Source organism: Ceratina calcarata, unplaced genomic scaffold, assembly GCF_001652005.2.
Source record: "Ceratina calcarata isolate Rehan_Ccalc_2016 unplaced genomic scaffold, ASM165200v1 scaffold78.2, whole genome shotgun sequence".
Lineage (NCBI taxonomy): Eukaryota > Metazoa > Arthropoda > Insecta > Hymenoptera > Apidae > Ceratina > Ceratina calcarata.
The window spans coordinates 2,454,059-2,472,435 of NW_017179105.1; the positions used below are offsets into that span (position 1 = coordinate 2,454,059).

The following is an 18,377-nucleotide window of genomic DNA, read 5'->3' on the forward strand; positions in this document are numbered from 1 at the left end:
CTCAAATTAGAAGAAAAATACATAAAACTTTCGTGTAGAACACGTCAATAGGTACAACTTCTGTATAAAAAGCATTTCGCCAGCGTCAATAATTAATTGTATATTTCCTTCTATACTTTTTAGCACGTAGCTATTTATTATTAGCATTGTTCTTCCGACGTCTGATTTCTTTTTAATTATAGGAAATGCATTTTTCTAAAGTACATAAACTTTTGGGATTGACTATATAGCCAATACATCCTTAACGTCGAAAACCAGTTTTCGAATCAACGTAGAAGTAATCTACATGATTGAGGCATAAACGATGTTTTGTAAAAATGAGTCGAGAACCCATCACTGATTATAAGAATACACTGTATGAAGCGGTTATTAATAATTGGCATCGGATGACGAACGGTGATATACCGAGAGTCCGTGATCGAACTATTATCCTGATATTAGCTAATTTTCTTCGGTTTAATGAGAACCGTATTGGAAATATTGGAATTTCTGTTTGAGTTCCACGGAAACGAGAATTTAATATTCGATTACATCGTTTAAACGGCGTATGAGAATCGGACCGCGGGGGTACGTCGATTCCTCTCTATGATTGGATCTATTATGCATAGAGACGAAAAGAGATAACGGGCTTGAACTTCCGATACGAAAATTGGAGTCGGCCGTTTTTAGGCTTCGACCGATTCGTTGAAACCCAGTGAAATTTTCTGTTAACGCGAGCGTGAAACGAGATTCAAAGACAAACGTTTCTCGTTTGATGCTCACGCGTTTGTCTTCACGCGTTTTCTGTGCTTGCTTGCTCCGGTACGCACTCAACGAACCGCGTCCCTGCGTGCACCCTTTGCGGGCCACGGGAGCAATCGATCTCCGGAGGACCGAACGAAATCCGACCGGTTGAAATTTCGTGCAGGATGTTCGCCTGGCGAGACACACCAGACACTCTCCGCAAGTGCGAAACCCTCTCCTTCCCCCGGGTAAACCAGCCCCATCGGTCCTCGGCTGGTTTAATTATCCTCTTGTTGCGGCAAATTGCACGGTTATCGAGTCGAACCATTCGAAGGTCTACCGTTGCCGCCTGCCTTCGATCTCCTCTAACTCACGAAAAGTAGGACAGATATCTTAATAGAACTTGACAGACGCTTAAAAAGATTCTGAACACGTCTTTAAAGTTTCGTCAAAATCGGATACAACATTTCCACGAGTTCGTAATTGCTGTTTACCCTCTGAAGTAGGATAGATATCTTAATAATTCCATTTTCGATCGAACGAAACGTATCGGTGAACAGCGGGGGTGGGATTCGTCCCTATGGAAATTCATCGCCTTGCCGTCTTCCAAACATCCGGCATTCCCTTCCCTCGGTACCCCGGTAAACTATGTTAAAACAAAACAGACGCGAGAATCGTGACTGGCGCCGGGCACGTGTGTGCACAGTACGTCGAAGAACAGTTCGAGTGGGAGCCGAGTTAACGTCCACGGATTCGAATGCAATATGAAAGATTCCGATCCTATTCAAATAAGCTCGCTGTGGGAACGCGACACGTGTACCGTGTATGGTGTTCTGGTCGAGCATCTGGATTTTCAATATGCCGCGAATATCGAACGGGATCCCCTCATCTCGCGACTTATCGTGTATCTCAACCCCGTTCAGAATCAACTTGGAGGATTCTTGTACCGAGGAAAAATACGCGTTAACAATTTCAGACGCCTTGTAGCAGATAGAAAACTCAGTACTTGGCTGTTATTTTAATAGAAGCAGCACAGGAGATGGGAAATAAAATCTGATTCCGGATTCACCGTTTGAAGGGTTGCATGAAAATACTTCAGTGTAGTTTAGAATCGTCAAAATTCGTAGAAGCACGATCCTATGAATTTCTAAGAACAGTAAATCGTTCTCTGTCCACGGTTCGCTTATCAATCATGCGAAGGATCGACGGAGAGAAATTTGAATGAAGCTACGGTCCTGGCGAGATCCTCCCGTTTTATATCAGTAAAAGAGCTATATAGAGTACCCTGGAGCAGTGCCGTCTACAGGTTCGACCCTGTACTACCTCAGTGCAGTCACCACTTCCCTCAAAAGCGTATCGCATCTTATCAGCCGAAAAGTTCTCCGTTCCCGATTTGTTTCTCGTGCAACGCTGGTCACCAGGTTCGTCGACGGGCACGTAAGTAGCCGCACGAATCGTTTACCGATCTCGATTCCGCCCTGTCGTCGACGAGAACGGGGGTAATTAAACGTCCACCGGTGGGAACGTGTATAAAAGGCGTAACGAGTGGACCTCGAGAGCCTTGACCTTAGCCTTTGGCCATTTGCACGCGAACATAGTCCGCATTGTTCGTATTTCCGGCCGCGACATAAAGCAGACGGTAGAAATAAAAGAAAAAATAGCCGGGAGAGAGGAGAGAAACGGAGAGAGAAATAACGCGTAATGCGGCAGAAAGCGCGAAAAGAGGTCGATAACATCGCGCGCCCGCGCAATTCTTGCGTTTCTTCCGCAGACGGCGAAAAAACCCGCGGCGATAGCTGATACCGTGCGTGTGCCTGGCGAAAGGGGTGAGATAATAGCGCGAGGCAGGATCGGGAATCGAACCAGCATGTGCGTTTCCCAGGTGTCAACCTCGAGCTGCGTGCGATAGCGACTCGGCGAGTACACCTAGCCTGGCCCGGGACGAGGACGAATTTCGTGTTATCGATCAGCTGCGAGCCACGACGTTGTATCCGTACGCACGGCCGCGTGCCCCCGTGCATCGCTCCCAGACGTTCCTCTCGCAACCTAGTGCAGTCCGTGTGCACGGTGATCCAGTGATCAGTATACGAACGTTCGGTCGTTTCATTCGCGGTTTCCCGGAGATCGGTTGGTACGTAATTCGACGTCGAGTACGTAAAATAATTCGACGTGTGTCCGTGTAAGAATTCGTAACTCGAGACATACGTTTGCCGTTCAAGGAATTCACAACCAGGACAATCTTAATAAGTGATTTATCACATTTTTTAGAACAATTTCGATGATGCAATATGTAATTGTTCATTGTTATTGCTTCGATGGAATTTCATATTCTGTCTCGTTTCGCAACGTGACGAAACGCGAATCGTCGGCTGTTTTTAATTAAAGAGGCTTCGCGAAAGGGTTCGATTGGAACGATTGCCAAAGGCGTCGAGCCTTCAGTCTCGAGAGCCAATTAATATCTTTCTTAACAGTATCTGATATACAGTGGCTCATGAAATCTTTTGAAAGGGAATAACGTTTTTAATATAGGGTCAGACTGCATAATTGTGCTATATGCGCTAACACATTTTTCTCATCGATTATCTACCTCGACATCATGAAATCTGTGTACTGCTCTTTTCGGTAACCGCAAACACTGGGGTGCTCCAGGTGGCAGATTCGTGGCAGCGTGATTAGTTTCCTCTAGCGGCGTTGAAATTTCAGGGTTCGAGGGTCCGACTCGTCCCTATTTGATCGTACAATACGTGTATAAACGTGCGCACACAGACTCTCTTTCAATCGATTGTCTGCGTCCCGACGCTCGTTTCGAGTCAATGAACCATCTACATGAATTAGTAAAATTCCGGAAAAAGGGTATTAGTTAATCCTTTGAAATGGACATAGCGACCCCTTCGTACAATAAAGTTCTTTCGTTAATGACTGAAGGTAAAAGGTACGGTTTAGCGCATTTTCAAATGTAAATCGGTTTCTATCTCGTTTCTATACAGTGGAGGTATCGGGGATATTTCATTGAACGAGTAAATGGAGGAGATATCTCGAATCGATCGGGGGACAGTCGCGATAACCGCGTCATTTATTATTCCTGGCTTTATTGCACGTCACTCCGGCATTCCAGTAGCGTTGACTAACCGGAAACCATTGGTTGAAACTTCCTTGACGTGCTCACCGTCGCAGGCTTACCGTCGCAGACTTACCGTCGTTATTAATCACCTCCGGACGCACGGTATTTCTGTCCATTTTTATTACAATTTTATGTTACGTCTGATTCTTAAAATGGGAGACCTTAACGAGGATCGAACGAAAACGATGGATTCTAATTTCGTGTTATGCGACCTAATACAGGAGTAAAATATGTAAAACGGAATATCGAGTTTTAAGTAGTCGTTAATAGCCGTGTTACACAAGTGGTTGAAATATGGGCTACAAGAGTGACGCAGCTGGCTCGTCGCTGTTCCCTTTTCTTGCTAGACACGACGTCGTATTGAGGAGCCCATCCCCCCGAAAAAATGAACAAAACGTCGTTTTCATGGTGGCACCGTTGCATGCGGTAACTCGATAGCAAAACACACGAATGTGTCCCGGGGACAGATTCTATTTTCAGGCGCCGCAGGAGCAAAAGAAGCTACGAAAGCTGAGACGGAACCATGTTATCTATACGGTCTCGTTTAAACGCGAGTCGCGTTCTCAGTTTCGCATCCTTCCTCTAGTTTACGCTGACGTCTTCGTTGGTTTCTCGTTGCAGAAGGATCAGAGCGAGAAGGAGAGGACAGCCAAAGGCAGTTCCACGTACAACTCCGTCCAGGACGATCTCTACCTGGACGACGCGGAGTCCTGGGAGGGATCCGGCCAGGGTGGCAGAGAAGGTCGCGACGATCTTGAAGCATCCGGAAGTGGCCTGGGTCCGGACGACGAAGACGGTGACGACGACCACGGTAAAAATCGCTGTTCATAGTCTCGTCTCGAAATAACTCCAACGGATATTAGGAGTACCGGAAAGTAATCCATTATTTTAGCTTTCATATAAAAAATAATGGATTCCCTTCCGGTTGATATAATAAATTATACAAATACAATTATCCATCGTTAGTAAAGATCAAGTGGAATCTGGAATTGGTATCATTTTTTTAGTTATTTTTTCGAACCAGCCACGGTTCCATCGACGATCGGAAAACACGACGAGGAATCTCGCGTGTCTGTCATTTGGAGCACTGAAATTTTTCGATAAAAGCACAGCTCGTACAACGCATTGTGAATGAACGCGAATCGTGCGTATTTATGAAAAAAAAAAGTTTCCACTCTCTCCGTCCCAGTTTTTTTCAAATTGTCAAAATTGGAATCTGTTCGCGTTTTATCACTCGATCGATGATCGTTTGAACGATGATCTTTAACTGGAACTATCGGGAAAAACTGAAGAGAAATTTTTGCTCCAGTCGCATCGGAACGATGTACCGTTTTATTTTCTGAATTATGTCGAGTGGGATTATACAGTCTTTTATTAGATTCGTTATAGAGTTTGTTCAATGTTTTCGCAGAATTTATTTACTCGTACTGCATTTAAAAGTTGCGATGAAATTAAAAATTGCAAAATTGTTCGGAGAATCCGGTTTTAATTATTAAATCTCTGTCGTTCCGCATAAATATTTAAATTGCGGTCTCCCCTTTCTGTTACAGACTTCAATAACAATAACAGGATAGAACCGCCACCGCAGAGGCCGGCAGAACCTAAAACACCGTACGTCGAAGATCCCAGTGTTAAAACTAAGGAACAGGTGAGTGCGGCTGAAGTTTTCCTGATTAATTATTTCTTTCGACACTCGAAGATTAAAGATCCGTTAAAATACCGTATTAATCATTTAAGAGCCATTAAGCTCAACAAATTGAAGTTCAACTGTAGAAAACGTATTTTCAAATCATGAATAGATGCACTTAAATTATTATTTCATCAAGAGGGTAATAAAATATTCGTCAGTACCTCTACTGCAGCCCGCAGTGTCGTTCATTGATCCGTTTAACAATGAAAAAGTACACCTACCGTGTCCCCCTCTGGTTTTTGCGCTAAGGGGAAAGCCGTACGGCCGAAACGCGTGAGCGTTAAGGCGGGTTATTAGATTTGTTTGAAAACACACGGCTGTAGCCTCCTGGCATGCGGCTGAATTAAACGGATTAAACTGATTAAGCGGTGTCCCGTTGCAGACGATCGTCGAGACTGTAAACCGACCCGACAGCGAGGTCGATGTGAGCGAACCCTTAGATGAGGACGACCATTCGGACGACACCGACTTCAAGAAGGGTGTATATATGAATCCGAAACACGAGGACCGCGCCAGCTCCTTCTTCGCTCAGCCAGGCGTCCTGGCAGGTAAGCCTCGCCACAGCAGTTATCATGAAACGCGATTCATTCGACTCGACCTATTTCCATCGATATCAATTAGTACATGAATTATTGTACGAAGTTTTATATGGTCATTCGATGCGAATGAGTTAAATGACCTTTTGTTCCCGTTGAACTTTCACACTTTTCAACTGGTAAATGTTAAAACGCGTATAACAACGACGCGTGGCTAAGATTTTTCACTGTCGTCGTTCCATTGTGCGAGATGATTAAATACGCCGTCGTACAATTAATCACGGTACAATTCGCGAGGCGCAGTTCCTTTGAAACCCAGAATCCCGGGGAGCGTTCTACGACTCGAAACTACGCGAAGGGGTCGCGTTATTTATTAACGGGGTTCCCCTTAGTATTAAACTTGAAGTATAAGGGCAACAGGCAAATCGGCATGCCGCAGGAACCGGGGGTATTTATTCACGAGAGCTCCTCTAACTCTCCGATGAGAAATTTTCGACCAAGTTAACCAATTCCCGGCCTTACGCATAATAAATGCGCTACATAATTAACCCTCTGAACGGTTCAGACGCTATTCTCTTAACTCCGACCTCCGTAGTATAATTACGCTGTGTAAAATAGCTCCGATGGCACGACGTTTGATACTAATTTTTGGTAATTGTTTTTTTTAGCGGTAATTGGCGGGGCGGTAGTCGGTCTGCTATGCGCGATTCTGGTGGTGATGTTCATCGTGTACAGGATGCGCAAGAAGGACGAGGGCTCGTACGCCCTGGACGAGCCGAGAAGATCACCGGCGGCGCAGGCGTTCCCTAAGCCTGGGGCGCCGCATCACAATCGAGAATTCTACGCTTGAGGCGACGAAGCTTATCTGGCTTTGGCACCGCCAAATTTTGTCCCACGATACCACGCCGAGAAAGACGATTAAACTTCGACCGAATTAAACGCCACCGCCGACGACGATACATCCGGACTTCTCTCACGAGAGAGGAACACCTCGTGCGCTGACCACTGGGTGATCCTCCTCCACGATCTGGAGAAAGTGTCGCCTTAATCTCTTTCCCGATCCCCTCGATCGAACGTTTCTTCCCATCCCGCTTCTACTTGGGCGCCCGCTTCCAAAACGAACTTGTCCCGTTCCTTCGGTTTCACCCTAAAACGTGCCACCATTGCCTCCGTTTGATCGATCACTTTCTGAGGTGGAACCTCTCCTTGACTCCACAGCGCTTTATTTTCCTACTCGTCCGTCTCGCCGCGAGTAGTCCTTGGGTTAAGCGTCGGTCCACCTCCGAGAGTAGAACGTCCATTAACCCGCTCTCGGTTTCAACTTATGATCTGTATCCCTGTCGTACATCGTTTTCTCTTGTTCTCCGATGATTCGTTCGTTTCTTTACGCCGATCGAACGAGAGAGAAAGAGGTAGAAGGTGACGGCTCTGACAGAGTCACGAGTACTCGTCGGCAAGGTCGCGCCAATTCCAGATGCATTTACATAGCGTGTATTTCAGAGCGTGTACGTATCCACAGGCGTACGTACACGCCCAACCCCCTCTGTACAGGACTGAGAGCGCGAAAATTCGTGGGCGATAAACGCTGCTGGTATGTCGTTAATCATTCTGGCCCGGTGGAAGGAGGGAAAGGAAGAAGGATCGTTGCGCCACGCCGTGATTTCTCTTCGACGCCAATCCCGTGAACCACGACCTCGTTTATCAACCGTTTCTTCTACCCTTTTCTACCCTTCATTTTTTTTATCCTCCTCCCCCTATTTTTTGCACGCCTTCGCTTTTCTGTTTTCCATTTAACGATTTCCAGATTTGCAGAAGCAGTTGCTCTTGCTTTTAACGCTACAACCGGGACCGGGTCCGTGACCCGCGCCCAAGCTTTTAACCTTCTCCCGAGCCCAGTTCTATGGACTCTCAACGACCACTGCGATTGCTTATGAAGAAGCAAACGGTCTTTTCAGATACTCTAAAGAACACGCGTTCTTTGAAGTTCGTTGATTTTTTTATAGGAGTCCCCTAACTTATTTCAATCGGTAGATCGAGTAGAATTATGATAAGCTGGATTTAAAATTAGGCTACGTAGGCAAAGTTTCCCTTAGGCATATTGCAAAAGAATCGTCTCAAGGTCCTTAATTTTTTAAAACTCAATAAACTTATCGATAAGATTTAGGGTAAATGAATTGATATAGTATGATTATAAAATGTTTGCACTTTGGTAAGCGCGATTGTTTCCTCTGTATCAATGATTAAAGAAAAAGCAATTAAAAGCATGTTAAGTCGATTAAATTAAGTACGTATTGTTATCGTAAAGTTGATCTTGTCATTTTACGTGTCGATGAATGTTCACGTTAAATTATTTATTTCTCATCCGATGAGACGGCTTGGATCTCGATTAAAAATTCATGCGCACGGCAACCCCGACTTCAATTTCCGCTTTTTCATTATGTACATTAATCAAATGTATAGATAATTTACATTAGCCCTTATTGGACGAGAACCAGTGCGAGCGAAGCGCTGTATGAACTAAAAGAGATTCGTATTTGTCAGTGAAAATTATTCGTGTCGCAATAAGGGCTGAGACACATCGCGGAAGTGGCCTCATCGAACACGGTCGCATCGATTGCCATGCACTTAATTGATAAAAAAACTCGGCGTGCCATTTTAAGCACCGTAAGAGATGTTCATCGGTCGGACTTCCGCGGGACGTACGATATTTGTGAAAGAAGAGATTCGCTCGCATCGTCCATCGATCGCGTTTCGTCGCGGAACGAAGCGCAACGCGTCTTACATTAGCAATCGTTCCCTTCTTCCACCTCCGAGATAGAAACTATGAAACATCTCGTATGTTAAAGGGGAAAGGCTTCTTCTACTGATCGAGAGAGATTCTATTTGCCATTTGACTAGAGAAAATAAAAGAGAAAGACTTTTCACATTTTTTCGCGCGTACGAAACGTTTCTCCTTCGCGTCTACGAGTGCGCGTTACGCGGATTTATATACGTAACACATGATCCTCATCTCCGACTGCGAGACACACACGCGTATGCCATATTACGAAGGAAACCAGGATAAAGGGACAGACGCAGACACATACAGACACGCAAAACAAATACATACAGGAACATGTGTATATCTATTTGTTCCAAGATTTTCACCCGCGGTATTTATCCTACGGTCGATCAGTATCGCGAAATATGTTGTAATAATTTATTAACTTTTTCACGTAGGACCAAGCGATTCCCCTTTCTCCCTTTATACTATTGTATTCTTTCTTTTTTACTTCCTGTTACCTTCAATATTATTCTTCCGGTGATCCTGTGGATCGTTAATTCTCCCTCCTCGATTATTTGAGATTTTTTCCGGCGTCGCGTTCGCCTCTTCCCAGGTAGAATACGATCGATCTTTTACTCATCGGACACAAAATCAACATTCTTACATGATTTGTTAAAAGCGAGAACCCCGTCAAGGGACGGTTTCGTTTTATTAACGAAACGATGGTATATTGTTTAAGAAATGAAAAAAACTATTTAAGAACGAACAACTAATCATTGTAATGTATTATTATTGTTATTATTATCGGAGCATAGCGTCTAGCCGATTGAATCTCACGTCGCCGTACATGTTCCCTCCAACTTCTCGAATACAATTCGTAGGATGTAAAACACCTCTATCTTTTACTACCCTTTTAGAATCGCGACATTAATTGACGTTTAACTTTCAACGTTTGTCTCGACAAATAAATGTGAAATATCGAAATGATTTCCATAACTCCGTAAATAATCTTATATATACGATGTTATACGGTCTTATAATATCTTATATATAACGTTATGTCATTATTATATCCTGTGCAATAATAATATGAATTTTACGTACACGAACCGTCGCATTTATTATCGCCCAAGAGAAATTTCCTCGTGCAGATATGTTTGACATGTTCATTCGGACGAGAATCATCTCGCTGTCTGTGTTCTACCTGGGTAGGCAGGACACACGTGCCATTTGTATAATGTCCGACGAAAGAATCCGAACAAGATAAATTATAATATCACGACGATACTGCCACGTACTATCTTACATAAGGAAACACCAATTGCCTACGAGGAACAATCGCACCCTTTTCACTTTGGACTTCGCGTCGCACGATTCTTCGTCACGTAACGTGTCGCGTAAATATTCCAAAATTATTAACGTCACCGGCATGAAATCGATTTAATTTACGTGCTCTAAATAAAATGCGATGATTTATTTAACATCGGAAGAAAACTAAATATGTAAATTTCGAATGGTAAATCAAGTGAACGGCCTCTTGCTATTCCGGATACGTTTTCATGTGTCGTGTTGCCACTTTCCAATTCAAATTTGTTAAAATAGCTCGTAGCTGTGTTATAAGTTTATCAGGACAAAGTATTGAATTCTCTACGATGTTCTTTTAAAAATGTACCAAGTCGACTGGGAAGAACAAGTTTCGCGGGGGAAGCAAAGACCACTGATGGGTATTGATACCTAAGTAAGTAAAATTAAAAAAAACAAAACAACGTCGAGGAACATAGATTGTGTTTAGGGTAAGTCGGCAATAAGCAAAACCGAAATCAATTCTTCTATTTCAACCATCGTTGAGTGATTATCAAGCTTAGTAAGTGACATTTGTTATTTTGTTAATTTATTCCCGTTTCCACCCATTCAGTCTATCTACTCATCTTTCCGTTCGTCGAGAATCGAGAAGCGAAACTAGAAATCAAATCACAATCTTTATTGTAACAATAATCGTATGCATCATAAAACGAAGGATGGTTCGTGAGTTAGTAATTAATTTTCTTGCGTGGCGATGCGAAGATACGGGAAACGTTGTTTCGCTTCGTGGTTTCACAAACGACCAGATCTCTACTTTAGCGAGACACAAGTAAAACTTAAAGAAAGAGAATCGTTTGTGAACGACGAAGAAATTTTGTGCGGTGTCATATGACCAGAAATAGGCGAAAGAGAGGTGAATAAGTGCACGCTGCATCCCCGCGTGGGTCATTTAAATACTCGCGAGACGCGCTGCGTTCTATGCGACAACAAACAAGAACGCTAATTGTAATGAAATCATATTTTATAAGAGGACGTATTCCTGTAAGGATGCTATAGCAATGAGGAGTCTGTCTGACGGTAGACGAGAACCCATAGGCCAGGTGGACGAATGAATAATAATTTTAAAACTGAATATAATTAATATTTAATGATAACGATAATTAACGATGTTAATTTTTTAAGTGTAAGTATTGTCTACACCCGAAACCCCCTTCTTGGTCGCCCTCGAAGCTCTATCGACTATTATAATATTACATAAGTATACGTGCACAGGTGACTCAAGGGACTTCGGACCCACTTAGCACGCACACGTTGGGAATGTTAAGAGAACGTGTCACATTTTCTATGTATGCATGCAAAATGAATCCCGAATCCAACGAGTCATCTATACACATATTCATGGAAGGAAAATAATTAATCATCCGCCCGTCAAACAGTGAACAATGATTCTACTTTTTGGTAGGCGCGATGAGATCATTGATCGATGTTCCAAGTTCCTGGGATCTTCACGAATCGATCAGAGTTTCTGATCGTCGTATTTCAGTTCTAAACGAATCGCGGGCGTTTATGTTAACAAGTCGTGTTGTTATTAACAGAAATTAACGATAATTGCACTATGTTAGTATAACGAAACAATACTGTATGTCGTCGCTCCTATTCTGTAAATAAACACTGTGCCGTATGAGAAAACCTGACACGATGATGTGGTTTTCTTAATGACGTAATAATACGGGGATTTGTTTAGATCATTTTATTCACTGATAAAAGTACATAGAAAATATCTTGATTCGTAACATACTTAAAATATCTCATGGAATTGCATTCCTACAAAATTTTCGACGTAAAAATAAAGCCTCTATCGAACACCATTGATCAACTATTATAACATGATACCTAATCCATTGTCTTAAAATATTTACAACGATAGTCTATATAAAGATTATCAAAAAATACGTCGTTCTTTCATCGACCAACTGTTCAACTTTCGTATACTTCTTAACCATTGCACATGCGATATGTTACATTTGCCGTATCATGCGAACTGAGATATCAACAAGAGACACGAGCGATCAGGAAGATCCAGATTTCTCTCTAAATCTTAATGCACGTATTTAAAAACAGTTTCATAGGAAGAACTCTCGAAGGCTCGAAAACGCTCGGTGACCACGTTAAAAAAATAATAATGGAGAAAATAATAATTTTCTAGAAGAAACGATTGCACTACAAATTGCACTTGAGGTACGGTTTTAAATATTTGACGAAAGATTGGTTCACACTCTCCTGGTTCAAAGGGCTCTTAAGAGCTTCCGCGTACAATCGTTCGTAAACGTTACCATCGTAAACGCCTAAAGCCGAGTTCAAAATATCGTCACGGTAATCGAAACTATCGACGATCCCCACAGCGTTCGGACGAATTGCCACTAACAATTCTTCTAAGCGAGACTGAAGGAGCAAGACATCCTCCTTCGTCATATTATAGAACTACAAATAATCCGAAAATAATTCCGTTTAATATAACAAATCATTACAAAAGATGACTGAGATACTCACTTGATAAAAGTCACCGCGCTTTTGCAGGAGCCAATGCACGGCGTACAATTCGCAGAGTTGATACAATACTTTGCGTAATTCCGCGGACATAGAAGAGACCCGTCTAACGGATTCGATGAACGTCTTCACAATGAAAGCTCGGCAATGAGCCTCCGCGCATTGAGTCAGCTGGATGCTAGTCTGGTTCCACGCGTCTTCTGGTGAAACGCCGTTACGTATTCTCTGATCCATGTTCTCCGTTGCTAAACGAATAGAGCTATGGAATAGCAACAGATATTTAAGATGTATAGTAAGGAAAGAAGATCTGCACATATTTAAGAGATGTATACCCCGCGGCAACTGTATGAAATGCATTTATGAAGCAATCCAACGTGTTCTTCCAACTTCGTGGTCTGATTCCTTTCGCTATAGGTTCGAGATATTGCACGGTAGATGGAAGCGGTTCGCCAGCGACAGCCTGCTTCCATCCTCTAACTAGGTATCTAGCTGTTTGCAAAAGCATCACTGTATTTTCCCCTTCGTAAGTGCAAATGGCGGTGATTAAACCGTACGTGACCGGGAGATTGCTCGCGTCCATGTAGCCGTGTCCACCGCAGGCTAACCGAAGTTGTTCAACACCGTTTGCCCCGTCTGCAGACGCAACTGCTTTTAAGCAACACGACAATGCATGCAACTACGAAAGGAAGTGTCAGAGTCAAACCGATGAAGACGTCGGATCAAATTGATAGAGTGAGCGTAAGATACCTCGGGCAGCTTATCCATATCGCCTTGCTCCAACTGGGAATTCACGCTATTGTACAAATCCCACATATGAATGGCTACCATTTTAAACGCGAAGTACGCGGCGATGTGTGGAAAAATTTTATACTGTTGCGTCACATAATCCAAAATCTGCACTTCGGGTTTACTAAAAATATCGAATCGCATGAATTTTTAATAAGTTCGGTTCAAGAACAACAAAGTTGATTAGATGAAACATTCATAATGATTTTATCTAAACATAAATTTAAATTTGACGTTGACGACTCGAACTTTATGTAGCGTCGTTAACCCCTTGACATACAAATTAAATGGAAGTTTAAAACAATTGTCTCGAACATTACTTACTCGGAATGTATCTGGCCTTGACGTCTTACAGCGCTGTACCGTGTCGCAATCGTACACGCTTTGGCTAAATAAGTTATAATATCGTTGAGCAACATTACTCGGACGAATACCATCGTACCGTATGTTAATTTGTCGTTTTTCGACTTCACGTACGTTCCATCTTCCAGAACCTATAACGAAACGGGCAATTTTAGGAGTCTTCAAGAGTGAACATAGTTTACGCACAGTTCTATTTACAGGCCGCAGACCTGTAATTTACCTTTTTACGTTCACTGCCGCAATGGATTTAGCAACAAACAGAAAATACAAAAAGTAAGACCGATTTCGCAAGAACAAGTTTCATTCTCAGTGAACAGAAATAGAACTGTTAAGAGGAATGAAATGAAAACAAGTGTACTTTTATATTTTACCTGAGAGTTCTTCATCATCATGCTCTCCCGCGGTATCCTAACATTTTCAAACCCGAGGAAACCGTTGTTCACAGCGTTCATTCCCAGTTTCGTACCAATTTCTCCGATCTTAATACCTATAAACAGCATAACAGTATAAGAATCCAACGAATCGCAAATGAACAAAATGTCACATTTATCCACCTGGTAATGGTTCGTGAGTATTTGTATCTCTTAATTGAACGATGAAAGGATGAATCCCTTTACAGTCACCTTCTGTGTACAGTTGTGCGAGTACAATCGCATGATTCGCGGTATGACCCACTGAGGATTAAAAGTTCTTTCTATTAGTAAAACAACTTTCTTTCCTGTCCGTCCTACTTCGAGAAGTGTGTTATACTCACAGCCGCCGGGCCACCATTTATAAGATGTCAAAGTAGGGCTGTTTAAAACAAATTCCTTTGTTTGGGGATCGTAAGTCGCCGTCGTTTCTAAGCCCCTGATGAACGTGCCATGGCCAAGCTCGGTCTAAGAGTAACGATAATCAATTAATTTACTCGCGTCGCTATTTTCGCTACCTACACTTTACCTGAGCATACGTGCCGATGATGTCTCCGTTCCAAGATTTGGTCATCCAATACGCTTGTTGTTTCGTGTTTCCCTGCCCCATAATTCCTGGAAGAAACATCGCGAAATGCACCAAGAATGGGAATCCATCATTGAATATCGCGGTACCGAGTCTAGCTCCGATGATGTGACTGTGAATCAAATTATATTAAATCATGACGAACTTGAAACTAATTATTCGAAACATATGATGAAATTTTACGTACGTATATACGTTCATACCGCCTTTTCCGGACTCTTGCAAAAGTCTCACTTTCTGCAAAACCAGACACGATTTTCGCACAGCCTCCTCGTATATTTCTTTGTGACTTTTAAATTTGTCCGGTACCACATCGTGTAACTCGGGATCGGACAAGAAATACTCTTCTGTTAATTAAAAATGTAAAGATTCACATTTGTAATTGTGACAAAAAATGATAATTATCACTATTTATAATATCACAGAATAAAAAAATTGAACTATGACCTACGATCCGAGAGCGTGAACGATCAGATTACTACAGATAAGGCACAAAATCTGATAATCGATTTCATGGTATTCTTAATGTTATCTGATAACATTTACTGTTAGTATATACTGTTACAGTTACAATATTTGTAAATTAATTGCGTCGTACAATACGATATTATTTTGATGGACTAATAAATATTTATCATCAACAAAAATTCGCTAGATTCCGAAGTGTCATTTACTAATCTCTTCTTATCTAAATAAAAAAGCGACAGATCTGTTTTTTATGTCTAAATGACTTACAACCAAAGTAAATTACCGACTAAACATAATCAACCATTAGCATATCAAATGATCATGTAATTTACTTGCAGAGCAGTAAACATTCTTCCATTAAAAATAGAACGTTGTGAGAACAAATGTTTTACATGTAACAACATTTTACGAGTAATCAACATGTAGGATCGCAATCAAAATTATTAATTTCTTTAAACCGAGTTAGTGTTTCTTAATATGATTTATATTGGCGTAAAAAATCTCGATTGCGTAAGTTTTCTTAAAACACAAATAACTGACATTTTAATACATGTAAATAGAATAGATAGTTCCACTAATCCATATAAATGTGTTCCGTTTACGTAATATTGGTAGATACATATTCAACAAGTGATTTATAATAATTATATGTATTTCATTGCCTTACAATTAGTTATTACCAAGAATTTATAATAATTCAATAAAGACATAATTATTTTCCGTGAATATATCTTTGTCCTCATTTACAAACGGCGCGAATCATTGCGCTTCTATTCTTTTTGTAAAGGATGATAATCATTCACTTTAATTATCTTCGCTGTCTTGTTTCGCAATTATTGTTTGTTTTTGTTTGGACTGCAATGCAGATTAGTTATTCCGTTACAGTACGTCAAAATCTTTCCGCACTCCAGTTAACTCCCGACGATACGCATCATAACTTTAAAATCAAGATCATGAAGAATTGTAGTTCTGACTCAAAATCTCTAAATAAAGAAGTTCGAACAAGAAATTTGGAGAAACCACCGAGTGAAAGTCTAAGAAATAATTAAGATTGACGATATTCAAATCAGATACCTAGTTCACGACGCTCCAGCGTTCGATCCGCACCGCCGTCCAAGAGATTTGTCAATTCTATAGTTCGGAACGTGCACCTGTTCCGCTCGTACTGCAGATCCTTGTTTACGTTCATTCTTCCCCACGGGTTACTGAATTGTTGGTTTAACACAAAGACGACGACGTTCGTCACCCGATTTATGTTCCGTCTTCAGAGCTTTTACCACTCGAGACGCGAGTCAAGACTCGACACACTCGAGTCAAGAATGAGCAACCGTTAAATACACGTCCGCTACGTAACGTCACCGGTTACGATCAACGTCATCAACGTCACACGACCATTAAAGATGAAATCTCCAGCGAAATCTGTATTTCGAAGGTTTCATATGTCTCGTATCTTTGAAATTCGACCACCATCGTCACCTTTCTCTCCCGTCACCGACGATGACAATCCACGCACAGATGATGCACTACACGTATTACGACTTTATATACGTACAATAATCGCATAACTTTTATATGTGTACGTACGTCTTATTGTAAGAACGTACGATCAATTTCCTCGATTCTGTCTCTTTCAACGTGAAATAAGTGGCAAGTGGCAGAACCGAAGAGATTACATGTACACGTGTCGTGAGGAACTTCACGTTCCTCAATACCTGCATTTGCATAAAACAGCATTACATATGCCGCAAGCATTCCTGTGTCTTATGTGATTGCATAAAGAGGTATTAATTATTGTCTGTTCAATTTTGAGAAAATATTCGAAATGAAAGAAACTATACATATATTTTCTTGCTACTTCCGTTAAATGTACGAATACATAGGAAGTACAACTGTGGCCATCTTGACGTTCTTTACCGTGGTCAACTTACAGGCTGCGTCATGAGGTACGGAAAGTCCAGCGATTTTTCATTTTATCTTAATAATATTAACTTGGATTAATTTCGTGTTGGCCGCAGTATCACCATAAAGACTTTTACTATCGTGAAAACGTGTTAGATAGTTCGAAATGATTCTTTTCATACATTTTACGTTCGGCTATTTGTTGACGGCTGACCACATGGTTTTTCGACCGAAATCCTTGTTGTTTTCGATCGTTACTTAGATACTCATTCATTGAGAGTCGGTTTTAGTGCACGTTTCGTCTGAATTATATAGAAAAATAATTCGTAGGCTCAGTGACTGTAACACACTCTCATCCTCACAGTCTAACACGATCCTATTTTGTTGCAGTTCGTTAAAGCTACAGAAGAGGCTTGCAGCCTCTGTTATGCGATGTGGTAAAAAGAAGGTCTGGCTGGATCCTAATGAAATCAATGAAATTGCGAATACAAACTCCAGTACGTTTCCCCTTTGCTCAAAATAATTGATTTATTGACATATGTAAAACTGTATTTTTCTTTTAAGGACAAAGCATTAGGAAGCTGATCAAGGATGGTCTTATCATTAAGAAACCTGTAGCTGTCCATTCTAGAGCCAGAGTTCGTAAGAATACTGAAGCTAGACGTAAAGGACGTCATTGTGGATTTGGTAAAAGGAAAGGTACAGCAAATGCCCGAACACCACAGAAGGTAAATGAAACTTCCTATGATTTAAATTCTAATGTCTTTCATGTTTATATCATGTGAATCATTCTGTAGGATTTATGGATCCAAAGGATGAGAGTTCTACGTAGACTCTTGAAGAAGTACCGGGAAACTAAAAAGATCGATAGACATTTGTACCATTCCTTGTACATGAAAGCCAAAGGTAACGTCTTCAAGAACAAGAGAGTTCTGATGGAATTCATCCATAAGAAGAAGGCTGAGAAAGCCAGGGCAGAGATGCTTTCGGATCAAGCCGAGGCACGCCGTACGAAAGTCAGGGAAGCGCGTAAACGTAGGGCAGAACGCATTGCTACTAAGAAACAAGAGTTGTTGCAATCCTACCAGCGCGAAGACGAAGCCGCGGCAGCACAAAAGAAGTGATCCAAGGACTTATGTATATATTTTTTATCGTATAAATAAAACATGATAATCTTATCTT

General features: G+C 41.6%; 3 protein-coding genes across 3 annotated transcripts in view; 2 read left to right on the top strand and 1 right to left on the bottom strand.

Annotated features, from left to right (window-relative positions):
- Sdc (Syndecan) overlaps positions 1-11,830 on the top strand; it is an 85,078-nt gene extending 73,248 nt beyond the window's left edge. Inside the window, exons 2-5 of the mRNA XM_018034155.2 lie at positions 4,466-4,655; positions 5,395-5,492; positions 5,917-6,082; positions 6,739-11,830. Of these exons, the coding sequence (XP_017889644.1) occupies positions 4,466-4,655; positions 5,395-5,492; positions 5,917-6,082; positions 6,739-6,920 (636 nt within the window). The 3' untranslated portion in view covers positions 6,921-11,830. The remainder of the gene's footprint in view (positions 1-4,465; positions 4,656-5,394; positions 5,493-5,916; positions 6,083-6,738) is intronic.
- Positions 11,831-11,871: 41 nt separating this feature from the next.
- Positions 11,872-16,887, bottom strand: LOC108630712 (putative peroxisomal acyl-coenzyme A oxidase 1). The gene is made up of 11 exons (XM_018034154.2): positions 16,371-16,887; positions 15,016-15,175; positions 14,772-14,940; positions 14,587-14,710; positions 14,387-14,506; positions 14,204-14,319; positions 13,794-13,963; positions 13,431-13,593; positions 13,016-13,359; positions 12,687-12,942; positions 11,872-12,617 (listed from the first exon to the last, which is right to left on the bottom strand). Exons 1-11 carry the CDS (start codon positions 16,483-16,485, stop codon positions 12,357-12,359), a joined length of 1,998 nt encoding a protein of 665 aa, XP_017889643.1. The 5' UTR covers positions 16,486-16,887; the 3' UTR covers positions 11,872-12,356.
- A 270-nt stretch (positions 16,888-17,157) lies between these two features.
- Positions 17,158-18,373, top strand: RpL19 (ribosomal protein L19). Its single transcript, XM_018034157.2, has 4 exons — positions 17,158-17,239; positions 17,586-17,692; positions 17,760-17,923; positions 17,993-18,373. The coding sequence occupies exons 1-4, from the start codon at positions 17,235-17,237 to the stop codon at positions 18,317-18,319; spliced, it is 603 nt and encodes a 200-aa protein (XP_017889646.1). The 5' UTR covers positions 17,158-17,234; the 3' UTR covers positions 18,320-18,373.
- Positions 18,374-18,377: the final 4 nt, after the last annotated feature.